This window comes from Astatotilapia calliptera, chromosome 22 (genome assembly GCF_964374335.1).
Source record: "Astatotilapia calliptera chromosome 22, fAstCal68.1, whole genome shotgun sequence".
NCBI lineage: Eukaryota > Metazoa > Chordata > Actinopteri > Cichliformes > Cichlidae > Astatotilapia > Astatotilapia calliptera.
This window is the reverse complement of record NC_137442.1, coordinates 12,806,761-12,826,550: the sequence shown is the minus strand read 5'-3', so window position 1 is coordinate 12,826,550 and position 19,790 is coordinate 12,806,761. Positions and strand designations below refer to the sequence as shown.

At 40.9% G+C, this 19,790-nt stretch overlaps 1 protein-coding gene and 1 long non-coding RNA gene across 5 annotated transcripts in view; one reads left to right on the top strand and one right to left on the bottom strand.

Moving 5' to 3' along the window:
* The window catches only part of rbms3 (RNA binding motif, single stranded interacting protein), a 291,822-nt gene that overhangs the window by 74,673 nt on the left and 197,359 nt on the right, over positions 1-19,790 (top strand). The window contains exon 1 of one of the 4 annotated variants that reach the window (XM_080296738.1): positions 18,173-19,511. The exons of the other annotated variants lie outside the window; for them this stretch is intronic. Within the exon in view, the coding sequence (XP_080152864.1) occupies positions 19,437-19,511 (75 nt within the window). The 5' untranslated portion in view covers positions 18,173-19,436. Of the gene's footprint in view, positions 1-18,172; positions 19,512-19,790 lie in introns of those variants that run through there. 4 annotated transcript variants of the gene reach the window in all.
* On the bottom strand, positions 17,764-19,271 carry LOC145423831 (uncharacterized). Its single transcript, XR_013904883.1, has 2 exons — positions 18,941-19,271; positions 17,764-18,198 (listed from the first exon to the last, which is right to left on the bottom strand). It is a non-coding gene; the product is annotated as an uncharacterized LOC145423831 (long non-coding RNA).

Sequence of the window (19,790 nt, the reverse complement as noted above, 5' to 3'; positions counted from 1 at the left end):
AGAGTCAAATAGATGGATTCTCCTATTTCCAGCAACTGTGCAATACTAACGCATACAAAGTTCTTTCATAAACTGCAGATTTGCCGTGTGTGTGTGTGTGCGTGTGTGTCCTCTGCCATTGTATTGTTTGACATTCTCACACTACACATAAGGAGTTACAGGGAAATTACTGAGATGGTTAGTGGTTTAAAGCAGACTTTAATAATAAACTTGGACACCGAAACACTTGATTTTGATTATACAGGGTGGGCCATTTATATGGATACACCGTAATAACATGGGAATGGATGGTGATATTAAAGTCCTGTTTGTGGCACATTAGTATATGTGAGGAGGCGAACTCCTCAAGATGGGTGGTGACCATGGTGGCCATTTAGACGTCGGCCATCTTGGATACAACTTTTGTTTTTTCAATAGGAAGAGGGCCATGTGACACATCAGACTTATTGGTAATGTCACAAGAAAAACAATGGTGTGCTTAGCCATTATAGAAGGCTCTCTGTGATAGTGTTGGTCAGCCTGTCCAATATTTTGGTTCCGGTTGAAATATTTCAACAACTACTGGACTGCTTGCAAACAAACACTTAAAACTCTACAATGAAACATAGTGTTAGGCTCCTAAATTTGTTTTTTTTCTTCCATTACTGTATGAGACTCAAAGGACTTGAGGTTCTTAATGTTTTTATAAAATGTATTGTCAGTGCTGACAGTCATTTCAATCAAGCCTAGAAACCTGTAGATGGAAAATTGATATTTAAACAGTAGGAATATGGTTTGAATCTTGTTTACAGGGTTTTAAGAAGCTTTGAAAGAAACGTGTGTGAGTGAATTAATGTGTTCATAACATTGTTTTGCTAATTACTGTTGAATAACGATGTTATTTCCCAACCCCGATCCACTAGCTGTTCCAGCTGAAAACACCTAATCCTTATTTTGATCAGGTTTGCTACAAAGGTGATCAGGCATATCTGCGTGATGATTGGGCAGACTGAATTGCCATCAAAGCTGGGATTGAAGTAAATGCTAAACGGACTGGTTCTTACATAGTGCTTATAGTGTGCTTGGGCACTCAAAGTGCTTTATACAATTTGCCTCATTCACTCCCATTCTTACAAGCACTTTTCCCCCCCTATGTTTTATGTAAAAACTAATCTAAGTAATGCTTTCTGCCAACCTCAACATCCTTGGATTTTTAAATAGCAAGCAAGCTTTCCTTTTATTTTTTCTGTGTGTGATTGACACAAAACAGAAAAAGAGCATGTGTTTTTAGTCACCTTCTATCCTTACATAAACGCCTTTTACTGTGTGACCTGTGAGCTGTTTCATTTCTGATGGTATGCTTCTTCTTTGCATCATATTATGATCAAAGAGCCTCACATCAACATTGCTTTGTTGTCCCCTCAGTTTATCCTGTCCAGATATTATTCATGGTTGTGATAGTGTTTCATTATTTCACATGTAAGGCATTCTTGGGATTGTGGTCTTGTATTTGCCGTTTAACTGTTTAATTGTTTACAACTGGGGGGAATTGAGTTACCAACATGGTCTACTTGAGTTGACTGTGTCCATGTAATGTGCTTATAACCAAGTTAAACTGAATTCATGCAGATATGAGTGCATATGTTGGAGGGAATAAAAAAACTGAGGCCTTTTGCTCCTTTGGTGTTGTGACAAGATATATGTGGAAAGACTGGGGATGCATTCTGAACTCAAGGGTCAGCCCGCATTGCGTCTATATACTGCTGCAGAGTTCATCTCTCTTCATAACATATAGATAGAGACACCTACACACGTGCTGCAGAGGACAAAACCAGCTTTCCTCCCCACAGCTTGGGAATTGTTTTAAGAACTGTTGGAACACATTTTAAAATGTTATGCCCTGCAGTACTAATGCTCTTATCAGGTATACATAACAAGATCCATTTTTTCCCCCTCTAATGAATACATTTGGGTATGTTATCACTCCTTTATCTGAGAACTTGGACATCCCTTTGAAACCTTCAATTTAATCCACTGTTGTTGCCTCAGTAAACTCTGATTGTTACCTCATTAGATGTGCCGAGCACAAACTGGCAAATGATTCAGTCAATACAAACGGGCTAGCAGGGATTCCCGGCACATATCCAGATTCACAAGGTCTAGAAATTCAGAGAAGAGACAGAAGGAGACACTGCAAGACTGTGATACAATAGGCGGTAATCAAAAAGGGTGGAATAGACGGAAAGGAAGATAAAAAGGGAACGAGAGGAATCTGCAAAATGTTGCTCCGGTGTGTCTTTTTAACAACCATGACCAGCATTTAACTTTGATCATGAACCCTTGTGTTTGATATCCGATAACATCATCAATGGAGATTTCAGCAGAATAATGGTTCTCTGCATTTTCACGTATAAACTAGGTGCAGGTGTGCTATAAATTCATCCAGCTCACCTTTTCAACTGTCTGTCTTTGTGAGGGCTGAACTCTGGCACAACTCTTTGTGTTGTGATTAGCTTAATTACCCGCAACTCACAAACATCCATTTATACTGGATGACAGATGATACTGTCATTTAGCTGAATGAATGGCCTGATTTCTGGCAGAGGGTGAGGGTGCAACTGCTGGCTCAGGGCCTGCACAAAGGCAACTGAGCTGAGATTAGTTATTTGTGGATCCACAAAGGAAGCACAGTAATCAGACCTCTGGAAGTGAAGTAACGCTGAAAAGAGTGAGTGGGGAGGTGAGGCAGGGATTCAGATCTGCTGTCATGGAGTCCAAGCTTTTTTCCTCATGGCATGTTTTTCAAAGAAATGTTCCTTCCAAGAGAAAAATAGTTAGGACTTCCTAATAGCAGAGGCAACAGATGCCAATGTGTAAGGAAGTGCATTAGCTTTACACTGCGAGCCTCTTTTATCAGCTCGTGAACGAAGCGCATTGCTCATTCCCCAAATACTGCAATGATTCATCTTTGCCATGAGCTAGAATGGGCTTTGTCTCAGTAATTAATTTAGCTCTCGGGACAGCAGTTGGAATGAGTCGTGTCTTCGAGGCCTAATTAAAAGAAGATTGTCAAACATATTCTAGGTCACACAGCTCAGAATCTCCAGCCATTAAAGGGATGTTTTTAGGCACTCCCACCTTGTCCTTGGTGGACCATTTTGCTGGCTGATAGAGCATGGGCTACACAGAGAAAAACAAATGGTTTTATTTGCCATGTTGATTTCTTCAGGCAGCACTTGAAAATTGAGACACTTGATGTTTTGTTTATTATTGGCTGCTTGAGTCAATAACTCAATCCACTTATGGGTTTGTGCCCTGCGTGGCTTCTTCTTTGCCTTCGCCTTTGTCTGCCGTTGGTTTGTTTGTAATTGTTAAGAGAACAGAATTCCTTTCCGTGGAAAATAGACACACAATTAGCTTCCTATACTCAGATAAATGAGAACGTTACTGTGCATGAGGTTCGCGGGTTTAGGATCACTGTCTCTACAATAACAGTCAAACAGTGGCTGGAAACACTTTTTTTATTGGCACCACATTCATCATAATGTATCAGCTGGAATTGTCATTTTATTGAACCAGTCAGACTGACAGGCATGAAGCGTTATCTTATCTGTCCTCGTAATGAGAATCATTGACTTTAGTTACAGGCGCAGAATATCTCTAAAAGTGTACACACACTCACATATGCGCACACACACAGGTTCTCAACAATTAAGTGCGAGCTGCCGGGCTTAGTGCCTGTGTCCATTGTAAGCACTCTAAACCTGTTAGACTGTGACAGACCATTAAAAGGCTGCCAAGACTTCCTTAATTTGCTTCAACGGTGCACACTGAGTGCCATGAGTGTGTCTCTCTGTATGAATGTGCATTTACTTCTTATGACACTCCTTAGCTCCAGCCTCCCACGACCGTATCCGCTGCCGTCGCACTAACATTTACAAACAGTCGAATTTACAGGATCAACCCTACCAAGTCATCGCAGTATCTCTGCTTCAATTTTTAGTATGGAAATAATACATAACGGCCAATTTGTGTGTGTTTAGGCAAATCCATTAAACCATAAAACTGCTGTCAGCATTGATGTATTTTCATGCTGAATATTTTCTGAAAATTGTTACAAGCAAAACATACACATCAGTAATTATCTTTGCACTTGAGCCATTTCTACTATAAATTGAAGCTGCCGATCCCCAGCGCTTGTCAGTTCACATATTTCCGATATATATAAATGCCTGCTGCATGCATGTAGATGTGTTCACATTTGAAAATGTTAATCATTAGTTTTTTGTTTTTGGGGCATTGGGATGTGGATTTGTCCTGGTAGACAGTGCCAGTAGAATCTGGTAAAAACTGTCAGGGAAGTGGAAATTAGAAATTACACACCTTACAAATTTCACATCTTTTTTTTCACACATTGAAATCAACAGGATAAGCCCAGGCTCCCACACTTTTTTTTTTTAAATGCTCTGTTTCCCGTCGTTTGTTATATTTGACTCGTATAAATAGGTTTCCACAGAAGCGTCAAGTACAGTTTTGTCTGTAATGCACAAAAGTTGCTCATTTTAACTAAGGCAGAACATGAATTTCTCTTTAAATACTTCTGCAGCTGGCTGGATTCTAACCAAATGAGCATGGTCACGATGACAAAGCACTTTGTTTACTAGTGCACCAATCCAATTTAGAGGGAAACCTTTTGCGTTTGACACTTCTGAACGAATGCTTTTTGGGTGGATGTTTCACCTAGAAGGCATTTCCTGTCGTGACCAGAGCTTGGCTTTCTACACCATTAGGAATTAAAGGCTCGGGCCACAGGATCTTGAAAACCCAGACCACAGGAATATCCAGAATCTGACAGCGCTTCCAAGCCTCCGTATGTTTCATTTCCTATTTCACAAGAGCGGGCGGTCCATGTAAATTCCTGGCTGTGGTATACCACCACTCTTCATTTAGCAGCGGTTCATGGTTGATATTAGATGTTGAACACAATGGGGGATGTTAGAAGGTGGATTAGGAAGGGTGCTGGCAGATCTTACAGGGATTTAAATGGGTGCCTTCTCTTGTTCATATCATGTGGACTGTCATATTTACATGCCATTGCTGGCTTAGTGTTGTTTCTTGGCCGTGTTTCATGGCAATTCGTAGCGTCTCATCTGTGAAATCACTGTTCAGAAAATCAGTTTGCACCTGCTGCTTTCTGTTCAGGTGATTAGTCAATGACAGGTCAGAGCAAGGAACTATAAATCACACATCCTGAGCTGTGGATGTGGCCTTAATTCATCATATTTCACTCTTATCATGCCTTTGTTGCAGCTACACATGCATACTTATATGCACACACACATAACTGACATCCATGCACAGATGGGCTTTCTTATATGGCTGCCTGGGGCTGTAGGATTGGCTTTAAAAACACCCATAACATCTGTAAAGTATTATGACTGATTATACTGGTCCTTCAGTGCAATCATGCAATATGGGCCTGAGCAATGGTTGAACGTGAACCGTATGGGAGGAAAACGAGGCGATAAGGTCTCTGTGATTCGAAGCCGCGAGGCCCTCGGCTACATCCACACCCTTTCATATTAACTTACTTTATTTACATACAGGCATGGGCCTCACTTTAAGTATGGAATTTGATCATGTGAATAATTAAAAACATGATCCGATATGAACTACACTGAAAGTATGAGCATCAGAAAACACAAGTACACTAAAGTCATGATCACTGAAGCAAATGTAACATGCATTTTCCCTCAATAGGAAGATAGTAAAGATGGTTGTGGCAACACCTTTGTTCAGATTAGGGTTATTAAGTTTGCTGTAGACCTGACCACGACTATCATGGTGATGATGTCAAATATCAAATCAAACCAAAAAGTGGGCATGTGCATCAAATCGAGCCACACTGAGCCGTGTTTAATTTGTCGCTGTTTTTGAAGCAGGAAGTAAATTTAAGATGCAGTATGATATACACAGACATTTTGCATACATTGTGGTGAAGTGCACCATACCACAAACATCAGATAACAGGAAAACCCATATACCGCACATGCATGTAAGAGGTATGGTGCGCTTTGTCCTCAAGCTAATGTTGTGTGTAAGCTTGAAAGTTTAGGGCTCTGTGTAGTATCTGTATCTGCAGCAACACTGATTTCCTGGGAAGATTTCTTTTTTTTAAATACTAAAAATGATCTCTCATGTATTCAGGAGAATTTAATTTAAGCAAGCTAGTCAGTCGTACTGGTACCTTTAGCCTTTGTTTCTGTAGTCAGATGAGACAAAGTTGCAGAGTTTTAAAAGAAACTTAGGCTGTTTGATAGTCTCGATATCTTGTCTCCAGACAGATTTTCAGCTCCTCTTCCATTACCACCTCCTGACTATTCCTGCATATTTTTCTATAAAGCCAGTCCTCACTTGTCCACCAGGTGGCTGGAGTCATTTCTTCAGTACACCTGTGGATTGTTTGTAAATCAGCCCTTTTGGGAAGTAAGAAGTCATGGGTTCCTTGATTGACATTAACGATGACTCATGTTTACGGTGGCCCTGAGAGGCAAATAGGAAAAAACAAATTTCCAAAAGCACAAGGGAAGTGTTTCTGGGGAAACAATAACCCGACAGACCAGTTGTAGGAACCCAAAACGTGCTAGGTGTGTTTTATCATGATCCATATAATACTGATGATGTATTTTTAGGCTAATAGTTAGGCTAACACACTTACCTCTCATCTTTTCTTTCCTCACAAAGCCGATAGATCCTCCACTTCTTTTAAGTGTCTCCCAGCGCAATTCTTAGCATATTTTGGTTCCTGCAACTGGTCCGTCGGGTTATTGTCTCCCCAGAAACACTTCCCTTGTGCTTTTGGAAATCTGTTTTTTCTTCCTATTTCTGTTTTTCCTATTTCTGTTTTCCTTTTTCCTATTTCCATTGTGTTTTGTGTGCTTTTGCAGCGTTTTTCTTATTGCTGGTGTTTTAAGTTGCAGTCCCTTTGGCCCCTCAGGGCCACCATACACGTTCCTGCAATGAAATAATGAATTATAACTGTAATTACTGTAATTAAGATATCCACCAAAAAAATCAAAATATAGTCAGATTTTGTTTGCATTGATAACAAACTACATTAACTTAGTCTTTCACTAGAACCCCCTGCAGCCGTAGGCCATGATGACTGTCATGCACAGTATATAGGGGTTGCTGTAGAGCAGGTCATCCACTACTTGGTCTGTTGGTGTTTCAGTAACTGGCTGCTCCAGTCTGCATGCCAAAGTATACTAGACTCTGGATGTCTGGAGTTTTGATCTCCTCCATACCTGCTTCATACCCTGGAGGACGGGGCTGTGGCTCCCCACACTCCCTAGCAGATCGTTACATGGAGAAACCTTTGGAATGCAAGCATGCTGATCCACACAGGTATGCACACAGGTGTACACACGGGTATTCACAGACGCGGACTACAGCTTTCTTGGCTGCTGCCTCAAAGCACATTGTGTGCTGTCTATCTTGCGTGCTGCACAATATCGTTTATTACTTAGTATCTACTGATATTTACTGCTAGCTAGTTTATTGTGATGGTGCCGTTTTTTTTTATTATGTTGCTCTTTGTTGTTTGCTTTCTCTTCTGTTTTTTTTCTCCATACAGGTGACCCAGGTGTTTTGTTTTGTTTTGTTTGGGGTTTTTTTTCTTTCTTCCCCCCCTTCTCACAGTCTCTTCTCCCCTTTGGTTTTCTTTCTCTCCCTCTCTTTCTTTCATTCTTTCTCCCTGTCCTATCCCCCAGTCATGTCTGTCCCGTTTGTAGCAACTGAAAATAAAATAAATTCATAATTGTAATAAAGGTCAATCAAATGGACCAATATGGCAAGGCCATGATGATCCACTTGGTAAAATAAATCCGCTTGGCATCTTTCTTGGCCTTAAGACAACAATTCTGATGGCTAAAGATCCAAACGGGACACAAAAAAACCCAAAAAACCAAAAAAAACAAAGTATACTAAACCCCAGGTTTCTCTCTGGTGTGTTCATTAACATGAATGTTAGCGAGAAAGCACTGAGCCATAGAAAAAAAGGGTTTGTATGAATGTGTGTGAATGGGTGAATGGGGTGTGGTATGAAACTGATAACCAGTCCATTTACCATATAGCTTTCTGACTGATGTTGATAATGTAATAACCAGTGCAGGATTTCAAGTTTACTATGTGGCTATATTCCCTTAGCCTCGTCTCTTAAATGATACATCACATGAATCTATTCAACAGAAAATAAAACATGAAAAGATAAAATGGCTGAATCCATGATTCAGTGGTTGTGTGAGGTTTTGCCACTGAGCTAAGCTGCTGGAGCGTTTTGATTTATTTAAGGGGAGCATTGTTTTTGAATGTTCCTCTGAGTGTTGTTTTGGCAGCGAAATTGCACTGCTCGAACAAGTCTTGTTGGAAGACAAAGCTTGACGGTTCACTTCCTAGTTGGCTCTGTTAAGGCACATACAACGACAAATGCATAAAAGCCACATCCGATTGCACACCTTGTCACCGTTGTAAACTAATGGAGTCAAAAAGCAGTATGAAAAGTTATCAGTTAAGTTCACCTATTCTCAAAATGTGTTTTAATAGCATTACTGTATCACATTCTTCAAATACTCTCAAACAGTAAAGGATTCTTGTATGAACAATAGAAAGATAGAACCCTCCATTCATTCTCTCCCAATAGCTTTGGATGTGTGAAAAGGTGGGAGGCTTGTTGGAGCTGCTTTGCTCCATTTAGTTAGTGCACTTTGATGACTTCAGTACTTGTAATTATAGAGGCGCCACCAAGGAAGCAATCTCAAAGTGCATTGCCCTGAAAGTCTTACACTCGCTGATATCAAATGTTACCCAGTGGAGTTGCACCATAAAGGGAATGTTCTTACTCATCTACTACATGGTTTCTAGCACCTCAGTGCCATCTGCTAGTATTAAACCCTACAAACCCCACGATAATGGTCGATGTGTGGGTCTGGGTGTGAATGGACATCCATCTATTTTTGCACTAGATACCTTTTTGGGGATGTACCATGCTTCTCGCCCACTGTCAGCAAGGATAGACTCCAACAGTCAATTATAATAATTGTTTGGTTAAGTGGGAGATTAAGGAAATCGATGGATAGATGTTCAGTGTGATGTACTGTATGCCGGAAATATGTGACACATTTTACATTGTGACCATGATGTATGTCCAGCATGCCAAGTGTGCTTAAACACATTAAAATTGCTGAAGCTGCAGTGGTTACTTGAAGGCATATCAGGCTTACTAGAGCGCATGAATCCATTAATTGTTCAACAGTCTTTAATAATGCATTTGTTGTACCATTTAGGAGAAATTAAATAGACAAAAAGTGTCAAGTTCCTAAGACTTAATTAGCAAGAAACTGTTGTATTAACAAGAAACAAAGCCTAAAGAAAAACATGTTGTACTACGTATCAGCAGTTTATAAGTGTCAGCCACTCGGCTTGTCCTCACTCATATGATGAGGACAAGGCAATTGATTTAACATTGATTTGATAATGATTAATACATTAAGGGTTATTTAAACCAGCGCTAACATGTTTTTAGCCTAAGGGTAAGCAGTAATGAGCTGTAAACTAACATATTATCGCCCGGCAAGTAAATCTGGAGAATTTCACCCCTAACTGTTGCCCATTTATGCACCCAGAATACGTAGAGCAACAGCAAATTCATTTGTATTCTACTACTTTTAGCTGTGTTCTTCACCATCTCTCATGTGAAATGGTCCACTGTGTTCAAAAGCTAGCCACTAACTGTATGTCTGCCAGTGGTTGCTGGGCAGGGAGTTATAGTAGTTTTATTATGAAAAGAGCTGCTTGCTGCAGCCAAAAACAATGCTCTGAGAGTGGTTGGATGCTTACACAGTAAAATGATGTGCTGGAAAACCAAAACAATAAGCTGAAAGGCACTGTACAGCCCTGCACAACTGAGAGCAACTAAATGTCAGGTAATAATTTTGAGTCCGTCACTGTATCATCCCCCTTTTTTATTCACACAAATAGCCATTTGACCTACTGTTGGTTAAAAACCCACTGCAGTAGTTGAAAGCGTGCACGTTAATGCAGCACAAACATATTCCAGTTATGTTTCGTGTAGTTGCCCGTTTGGTCAGGGTCAATGACTTTCACCTTTTTTCCATTTAAACCACAATATGGAAAGAATAGCAATTGTGCTATTTGGCTCTGTGTGTGTTTTTATGTTAAAACAAATGCATGAGTAAAATGACCTGTCTGTTCATGCAGTGTTATTTAGTCCTGAAGTTGTCTCTTCAGCTCTCCCTCTCTGTTTTCTTTGTCTCCTGGGCTTCATGCTTTGCATGCACAGGATGAGACACCGGGGGAGGTTAAGAGAGGAGCTGGAATGGAGTTCTGCTCCATTTACCACCCTGAAATATTCCTCTTAGAACGACACACTCTGTTTTCTATCTCTCCTTACTCTCAGCACCGTTTCTCACTCTGCTGGTCCCCTCCCTCTCACTTCTCATCTCTGTGACATGTGGTCATTTCACTTCATTCCAGGATGGCTTAGCAGTACTTTAAAAATTTGCTGCTGTCCTCCCATCCCATCCTGCTCAATTGCAGGCAGCATTGAGCTTCATAGGCAGGCCAGTACCTGGCAGCTATAACTCTTTTCCTAATCACAAGTCTCTCTCTGTGCCAGGGGCAGAAGCTTTATCTGTTGCTTCAAAATTTTAGTTTTCTGCTGGTATTACCCCAACACGGGCGCCCGTGAACACCACTTACCATATCCACCCATCAGGCACAACGTTAAAACCACTGACAGGTGAAGTGTGTAATGTAGAGCGGTTTCCTCTAGCATTACGATACACATTTCTGCGCCTTACAGACCTCTTAGTTATTGTTCCAGGAACGCCTCCTAACTCCCAGTCTGACTGAGCATCTGGGAATGTGCCCAAACAAGCCACATTCACAAATGCCTAGTGCCGGGTGCCAGACACTGCAGGATAGCCCCAGACATCTCGTGTCCAGTGCCCCGAGGGGTTAGAGCCGTTTTGGCAAGCGTGAGTCAAACACATACTACATGTAGTCGCAGATACTAGCACTTTCTTGTTATATGGTTTCATCCTTTGGATAATTTTAGTGTTGTTGTTTAAAAAAACAGAACCTCTTAGACACTTAGAGATTCATCAGCACATTTGAAGACAGATAATGTAGCACAAAACTGATGAGAATAAATGGCTTTGCACTTGGATCTATTTTGGGAATTAACACAATGACTAAAACAAGATGAACATCATGCGCTGAGAGTGCTGTGATGAAGCTTTGATAGGCCTCTTTCTGCATTTGTACACTGTGAGTTGTGAGTATATTTTTTTCTGTCGGGTCTGCTGGCCCTTTTGCGTTCTTCGTTTTCCAAACAATGTTGATTTTGAACATTTTTGGCTTAGCACGCTCGCATGGAAAATACCTACTGTTTAAACTCGCACACTATCTTCCTGCACGGCACTTAAATCCTTATTACGCAGAGGTTTTCTTGGCATCGTCTTTTCTGTATCTTAATGGACGTCACCGTGCTGTCCCCGACAAGTAGAGCTGTAGCTGGTTCACATACGGACGTTGTCACCTTCCTTTTTACAGTTTATATCATGTATTAGGCCACAGGAAGCCTGATGTATGAGCTTCATTGAAGTGTTTTCACCTTGCATGTCAGTATAACCTTCACCCTTCTGTAACGTTTTGCTCACCACTGCTCATGGCAGCACACATAAAGCTGCCACAGCTTTACACCACCTGACCTTAAACGTACTTTCAGAAACACAAAACCACATTAAAATGCAGCTACATACGCTTGCACATTGAGACACACACACACACAAAATCCACCCTTGCTCGAGGCCTCTTTTCCCAGTTTCATTTATAACAATGCTGATCTTTTCTCAGAATAACATTAATCATAAAACAAGTCGGTTGGCATGACTTGTATATACATTTCACATTTGGATTAGGGCTCCAGTGAGTGCATCCAATTAACTCTTTTGGGTCTATTGCCCTTCCCTTGTTGGGTGTGCTGTGCGTCATTTTTACTCATGCACGTCTGGTTTCATATTTCCTCCCCATTAAGCCTGCTATGCTCTCCTCTATGTTGTGATAGAAGCTAATGACTCACTGGAAATCTGCCTGGTGTTTATCAAATGTCTCAATGCAGGGCTAGTGGTCTGGAGTCAGTCTGGCCTTTTTACATTATCACGAAGTATTAGATAAGCAGCCAAAACCAAGTGATGACACCGTCGTATATAAAGAAGTAATAATAAAGTGAAGTACCCTGCAATGATATCTTGACTATATCACTCTGCTCGTTGCACTGTGGAAAATTATACTCTCAGAGGGGGAATGTGTCGAATTACCTCGGGCTGTCATCCGTTGGTGAACTGATAAGAATGTATTAAGTAATTGCATGTGTTGGAGTTGTAGTGAAATTGCACACATAATGCTTATAAATCTCTGCACACAATTTCAGGAGATGGCGTTTCAGCAAGTAACTCGTTCAGAGTGTTTACTTACCTTACCGTCTTCTCAGATTTTTGTTCCAGAGATTATTAGGCCGCTTGGCTAACACTGACTAGAGACCTGTTGGTGACCTTCTGGCCAGCTGCTTGGGAAAAGTGAGTTTCCTGTCCAGTTGTCAGGGGTTGTGACCCACTGGTAACCACTGATCCCAGACTGGTTGACAAGCAGTTGCTGGCTGTAGCTGGACTAAGCACATTAATGTCTTTTCTGTGGTTTTGTGTTGGTTTTCCATTCAGTTGTAGTGAAGCTGCCAAAATCTATGATTGTACTGCAGAATATACTGAAAGATATACTGACATATTTTAAGTGTTCTTAAAATTTCATGTCTGTTTCACCATACCTTTGGATTTGGCTAAAAAAAATAAAGATTTATCAGAAAAACATTCACATTATTTTATGCACTATGTGACTTTGTGGAGATTGGGGGGAAATGTTCTTTTGGTTTGTTTTTTCATCACAGTTCAGCCCTGTTCTTTAACCTCCTAAGACCCGAACTCTTCCACGGCATGCATTTTTTATTTCTCTTTGATATTTAGGCTGATTGGGACCTGATGAATGTAAACCTGATTTTTGTTTTTAAGAAAAATGAGAGCCACATATGAGGATATTCGTTTAAAATTTTGATAGAACAGTAGCAGTATAATGTCCTCATAAGAGGATATCAGGCCCCTGTAGAGCAAAATGGAGTATTTTGGTCTAAATAACCCAAAATGTGATGTCCAAATATGTGGACGCCAGGTCCTAGGAGGTTAAAAATAATGGAAACAGTTTTTGGGATCTTTCCGATAATCCATGACAGAAACACTTCTTCCAACAACATGTGCACATAAACTATTTTCACTTTCACTTTATGCTGAACAGAATACCCCACAGAAGCTGGTAGTCATGCTGCATTGTTTACACGAACGATGTCAGATGAATGATTGCGTGTCATCCAGTAGAACCGTAGCCAAAAGCAAAGGGATTTTTCCAGGAATACTGTACCATGTCCTGCTTCCCTCTTCTCCCCTTTCCCGCCTTCATTTAAGGCTCCCCCGCGCTCCTGGCACAGTGCTAGTCTTCCTTTGAATTCCATGCATCTGGTCATTTTTGGGAAACGCCCACGGCAGAGCTGTCGAGTGAACCACAGGAAACAAAGCCTCTTGGTTTCCTCAGCAGCTTGAAGAAGGCCAGTAGTGACCCTCGGGGTGGGGTCAGGCAGTAGAGTGGGAAGGTTCTGGACTTTCTAGGAATTGTTTTTCAATGGAAACGTAATGTTTTTCTGTTTCTCTTCAGAAGAATCCATGGATTCTAATAGAATTAAACTATGTTGCATAAAAGCTTTCTTTGATATTTGTTCAGACTTGCTAAGTAGGAATTTGACTGATTCAGTTAAATGAAGGATAAAAATAACACTAAAACCTTCGAGCTGTGTCCCTAAGCCACAGTGTGATCATGCAATGGTTTTCTTTTACTAGACTAAATCCTTTGAACAGGGTTGTAACTACTTAACACCTTCAGGGGCATGATACACCCTCAGCTGTCTTCCTCTTCCTCTATTTTCGCCGTGTGAATGACTCACTTATGCTCTCAATTTAGAACGTTAATCAACAAGAATCAAAAGAAGGCCTAAAGAAAAAGAATAGCAGCAGATGGCTACTGCCTTGTTTTTTAAAAATGCTTACAGACCTGGCTGCAGAAGTTTGTTGCTTTTTTTCAGTGTAGGCTTTCAAGTGTCTGTCCAAGTAGAGAGCCAATTTTGGTTTCATTGTGTTGAACAGCTTGTAAATCAGAGTTTTCCATCACTGTGAAGAACACTCAGTGCCACCTTGCTGCGTGGCCTACTCAAGGGTCTAATAGTTTACAAAGGAGGTTACAAAAATAGGAATGTTGGTGGAAATTTATGTATTTCCTCTCTGTTGTCCTCATGTTCTCATTTTGAATAAAAAAACCTTTTTCTTACAGCAGTATTATTGATAGAGGAACAGAGACAAACACACTTGCCCCTCTTCATGAAATATTTGGCTGCATATCACTTCTCTGTGACGCCAGTCTCACTGATTCAGACCAGAACACTTCCATCACCATCAAGGCAAAACGCTCTTAGAGTCTTCAAGGTCTGCTTCAATGGAATGAGACACAGTGCTGACATTTATTTACATGCAGGATGTAGTACAGCTCTCCAGTTACTTAATGTTAAATTGCCTTCATAAACTAACCTCTGCCAGTTCATGGGTAAAGGCTGAAAGTTCATGTCAGCCAGTTCTCAAGAGTTTCTAGTGTTGTCTGTAGGGCCACAGGTCAACTTCTTTAGTTTCAAGAGTCAAGTCTCAGTTCCCAGCTTTTAATTCTTAATGGTTGAACCAATTAATATTGATGATTTAGCTGACCAGTGTCTGTGTAACGGTACTCTCCTGTGTTTCCATTCCCTCTTGACTAATTTCAGTAAATTTTAGAAAACGAGAAACCCTTTTTTGTCATAATAATACTAAATATTACATAATATGAGCAAAAATATCGTTCTCTCTTACTAAAAGTATTAAGTACAAATGCTAGCAGGCATTTTTATTACAGTTTAATCATAATAGTTAGTTTTTTTTTAATGGAACAAAATATTTTTTTCATGCTTATATTTGACATTCCTCTCAGCCCAATGTGACATTAAATAGCATGGATGTTGTTCTTTATGTATTATGTTCTACCGACAATATTTCGTTTATCATCATATATGACACAAAAAAATAATAAAATATTATTGACCAATAATGGCTGATTGACAGTCACATTAAATTCGTTATAGATGATTAACCATCTATGTAATTTTTCAAATAAAATGACAAAGGTCCCACCGATGGCCTGATCAGAACACTGAGTCTGATTCACGTAGGATTTTCTTTTAAAGCTATATTTGACAATTTTAGAGAATATGATTTTCAATATATATCAGGTTTCTTTTCCAAAGGCACATTTGTTTCTTTTGTTGTTTTGTGTATGTCTGCCTATGCTTGTTTGTGGCATTCCAAACACAATGCTAACAGGGAACGTCTACAGTGCCCTCTGGTGGACAAACTATGTTACATCAAGACTCGTAACATGGTTGAATGGTGTCTCTCGTCTCATCTTTCTTTTTTAAAATTTTCATTTATCGGTCCTTTTAAATATCGAAACTGATAGATTAAATGTAGCTTAAATCAGTCTCGTGATAAACTAATCAGACTCTACTAATCATCCCTGCTTTTCTGGAGAAAATGTGGATACCATGTGTGATAAACACACTAAATAAACAGTTTGTAACATATCTGGATAAAATGTAGGACCAAAAAGACATCGTCAGTAAATTCAAATGAGGCTTTTAGAGTGAAAATACAAAAACGATGCTCCTTATGTATGAAATGCAAACAGTGCCACACTCCTGTATGAAAACACATGAATATTTTTCGTGCTGCTTCCTCTTATTTTCCCTTGTATCCTCTCTTTAGCCACTTTCTTCGTTGGCCGATTTCCTGTCTTCCTCTGTGTTCTGTACAGTAGATCTTTCCACAGTTGCTCAGAGTTTGTGCCCAGTTGAACCAAAGACTGTTAATCTGGTAATCCACAATCAATATCAGCCTCAACTCTTTTCCTTCAGATAAAAGTGACCTATCTGATAATTGTATTTGCTTCACCATGTCTGAAAAAGGTGCCCTTTCTCTCTGTGCTTTCCTTTGGTCCATGAGATTCTTCTGCTGGTATAGATTTAGTCTGGAGAAAGGGGGGGGAAAAGTGACATTTACACCATATTATTTAAATATGATCTGCAAAGTGTTATCAATAATTCAATTTCCTGTGTCTGATTTACGCAAACACAGATTCCATTGTAACTTACAATATGTGACATACAGATGTGGCTGAATTAATTTTTATTATATACTGCGTTGTGAATTCTTTTTTTGGTTTTGTTTTACAGCTGAAATCACTTATCTTGAGTGTGTTACTGCACTAGACATTTGTAATTAGGCTATTATTTTTTGAGAAGGAGACATCAGCCTCGTGGGTTTTTGTGTAACGCTCTGAAGTGGAACAGATGAAATGCAAAACTAAACTCATCAAAGTCAGGGGTCTATTTTCAGATGTGGAAATTGCCCAAATGTAATTGTTTTCAGTCCAGTAATTTCATGTTGTACTTTTTGGCTGCAGTTTTCTTCAGTTCTCATGGCAGGTAATTTAAACGAAACCCAAGCTGATTTGATAATTGAGTGAAAAATGAGGCTCCTGAACTTGTGGCCTCAGCGTCATCGAGATACTCTCGAGAACTTTCAGTCTGTTGCTGTTCATTCTTGTGGACGTGTGTGTGACGAAAAAGACGTAGGACTTCATAAGCACTGTGTTTAATCTTGTTTGCAGATGTGATTGGAGCTGCGGTTGCTTGTGATCAGGCAAACGCTCTCCGAATTGACCGAATGCTCTTTTTGTGATGTTTTTGGTCACGGTCAATCAAAAGAGATTTAATGCTGCACAGGAAGCGGGTTTCACTGGAGTCTTTCACTTGGCACGATAATTACTCATTGTGTAGTCAGAGGGTGCGAGATGACATACAAGTGTTTCAGGATGGTGTGTAATCAATGTTAAAACGAAAAAACTAAATCATATGTTGAATCTTGAATATCATCAACTCATTAAAAAAAAGTTGAGATAAATCGGCAAAAGAAGAGCGACAAAAGAGCAAAAATACCAAAGACAAGATGATCCATCTGACCTGCAATCACGACACTGTTAAAAAGTCAACATTCACAGTGTTTAAATAGTGCCTGAGTGTGCATGAATTTGGCATCTGTGAAGGCACCATTAAAGCTGAATGAAGTATATAGTTTCAGGAGCAACATATCTTCCAATGCAACATTTTTTTTCAGGGAAAATGCTCATTTCAGCAAGCCCACACTCTACATGTACTACAGCAGGATGGATCTGAGATAAACAAGCATGTATGTAAACAGGACTTCAAGTAATCCAGAAACAGTTTGTAAATTATACAACAAACACGTGGGACTCAGGGGAGCATATTTAGCAGGATTGGGGGAATATTTTACACTCAAAACTGCCTTCAGTCCCTAAAAACTAATGATTTGTTAAAAAGAGATTATGAAGTTACATTGCTTTGTCCCAGGATTATCTTAAGTGCTGTGAAATTCCAAATAAGACCTATAATTAAAGAAAGTAAAATATATATATATAAACACATATTTTTAAATTGGTTTCTAAAACTTGTCTTTTATTTTTGTTTTTATTTGCATTTTCTACAACAGAAATTACCTAGTCTATAGTTAACACATAGCTCAGATATACTTTTAGATTCTGAACAGATACACGTGTGGAGTCATTTATTGAACATAGCCGATTAAATTCAAAAACCAGTTAAGATTGGGAAGCGAAAGCATCTGTGTGAAGACACAGTATTCCAGGCGGTAGCTCCTTGTGTAGCCAGTAGGGGGAATCGACTGCTCGCGCTGGCGCCATCCCCGCTCGTCTCCACTCCTATTCCCTGCGTTCTCCCAGGTTGTGGAAACGCTGCAGCCCGCTGGTCTGTGTCTGGATCGCTCTCTTGCACAGATCTGCTCAAGACCCTCCCACCAGCTGGGCTGGAGAAGGAGGAGGGTAGTTTGCTCCGCTCGCAACCTCGGACGAGCCCCCTTTACCACCCTGTCAGTGTGGAGTAGAAGGAGAGCGAGAGAGAGACAGGGAGAGAGAGAGGCTGAGAGACTGTGTAATAGAGAAAGCGCACGCGAGAGAGAGAGAGCAGCTGTGTGACAGAGAGAAAGAGAATGAGGCAGGGTGCTTAGAGGAGTGAGAGAGCCAAGGAAGAAATAAGGAACACATTTTACAAGAGCAGAAAGAGGGAGGATCGCAGACGAGGGACTCCTTCTCCACTGGGCACCCGGGACACTGTCACTGTGGGGGCTTTTTTCACTCATCTACTAGCTGGAACTCAGTGGATTGAATAACCAACCGGTGGATTTTTAAAAAATATATATATATGCTTGTGTCACATCATTTAGAAACTGGGATCTTTGCTCTGTTATCTGTCCTCCCGCTGGCTCAACCGTTACGGACTGAAATTGCTTTGCGTGTCTGTGTTCAGCTCTCGTGTTGTGACTCTGCTCCTTGCACAAAGTGCATCTGACGGCGCTGAGGATATCTCCCCTCTGTCAAACAGGACAGCACGCAGCCATCGTCGGATCAGACAGAGGCAAGAGAGAAAGTGTGTGTGTGTGCGCGTATATGTAAGAGAGGGAAAGAGAGAGCGAGAGGGGCAGCTAGAGAGAGAGTCAGATTCACAGTGTTTGGGAGAGAGAGAGAGACAGATTAAAGCCCAGGCAAAAGACTGGAGTGAAACAGCTTAAATAGAGAAGTGAACGTATACGTCCTTTCCCGTTTTCCTTACCATTCCTTTCCTCCTCCTCTCCTCCTCCTCCTCTTCTCCCATTTTCCAACATTTATTGGACTGCCAGAGCTACTGCCACCTGCACCTCCTCGCGTCTTCTCTTTCCTCTTCTTCCTCTACCTCACCCTTGTTAGGCGTTAATATCCTACAGCAGCCTCTGTAAAACGCGCCTGTCTTGCTTCTAGCACTTGTGGAAATATTTGCATTGATCCAAGAGTGTGAGACTGAGTGAGCATCTGCCTCGGTACTGATTCCCTGGACCGGTAAGACACAGTTCGTCAGGAGCTTCCTCATCAGAGGCAGCCCTTCTCCCAGCCACTGTCCGATACGCAAACCCTGCTTTCTCCCTGGAGGGATCAGCGAGTGACACAGCGGTGCGGATAGCAAAGACAGGAATTGCACAGTCCCTTCATTGCCTCTATCCCATTGCTAGCTACTTGGCAGCTCCCGCCCCCGTGTCACCATTCCCTGCCTCAGTGCTAAGGATTCCAGCTACATGGGCAAGCGATTGGAGCAGCAGCCAATGTACCCTCAGTACACCTACTACTACCCCCACTATCTCCAGACCAAGGTATGCTGCTCTTCTGCTCTTCTTTCATTTCTCATTTACTCCTACACTCTTGTCCTGTATCCCTCCCACTCTTCCTCATCCCCCCCCCCAATCTCTGAGTGGAGATGGGATTTGGTGGATAGTTGGCCTTGGCTGCGATGGTTGTGATGTCAAGAACCTCATTGGAGTTCGGATGTTTATGCCGCTCTGTGTGTGTGTGTGTGTCTGTATGTATGTGTGCATATATGTCACAGAGTGAATGATCAAGGATCAGGGATCAAGGCTTTGGTCTACTCTTCT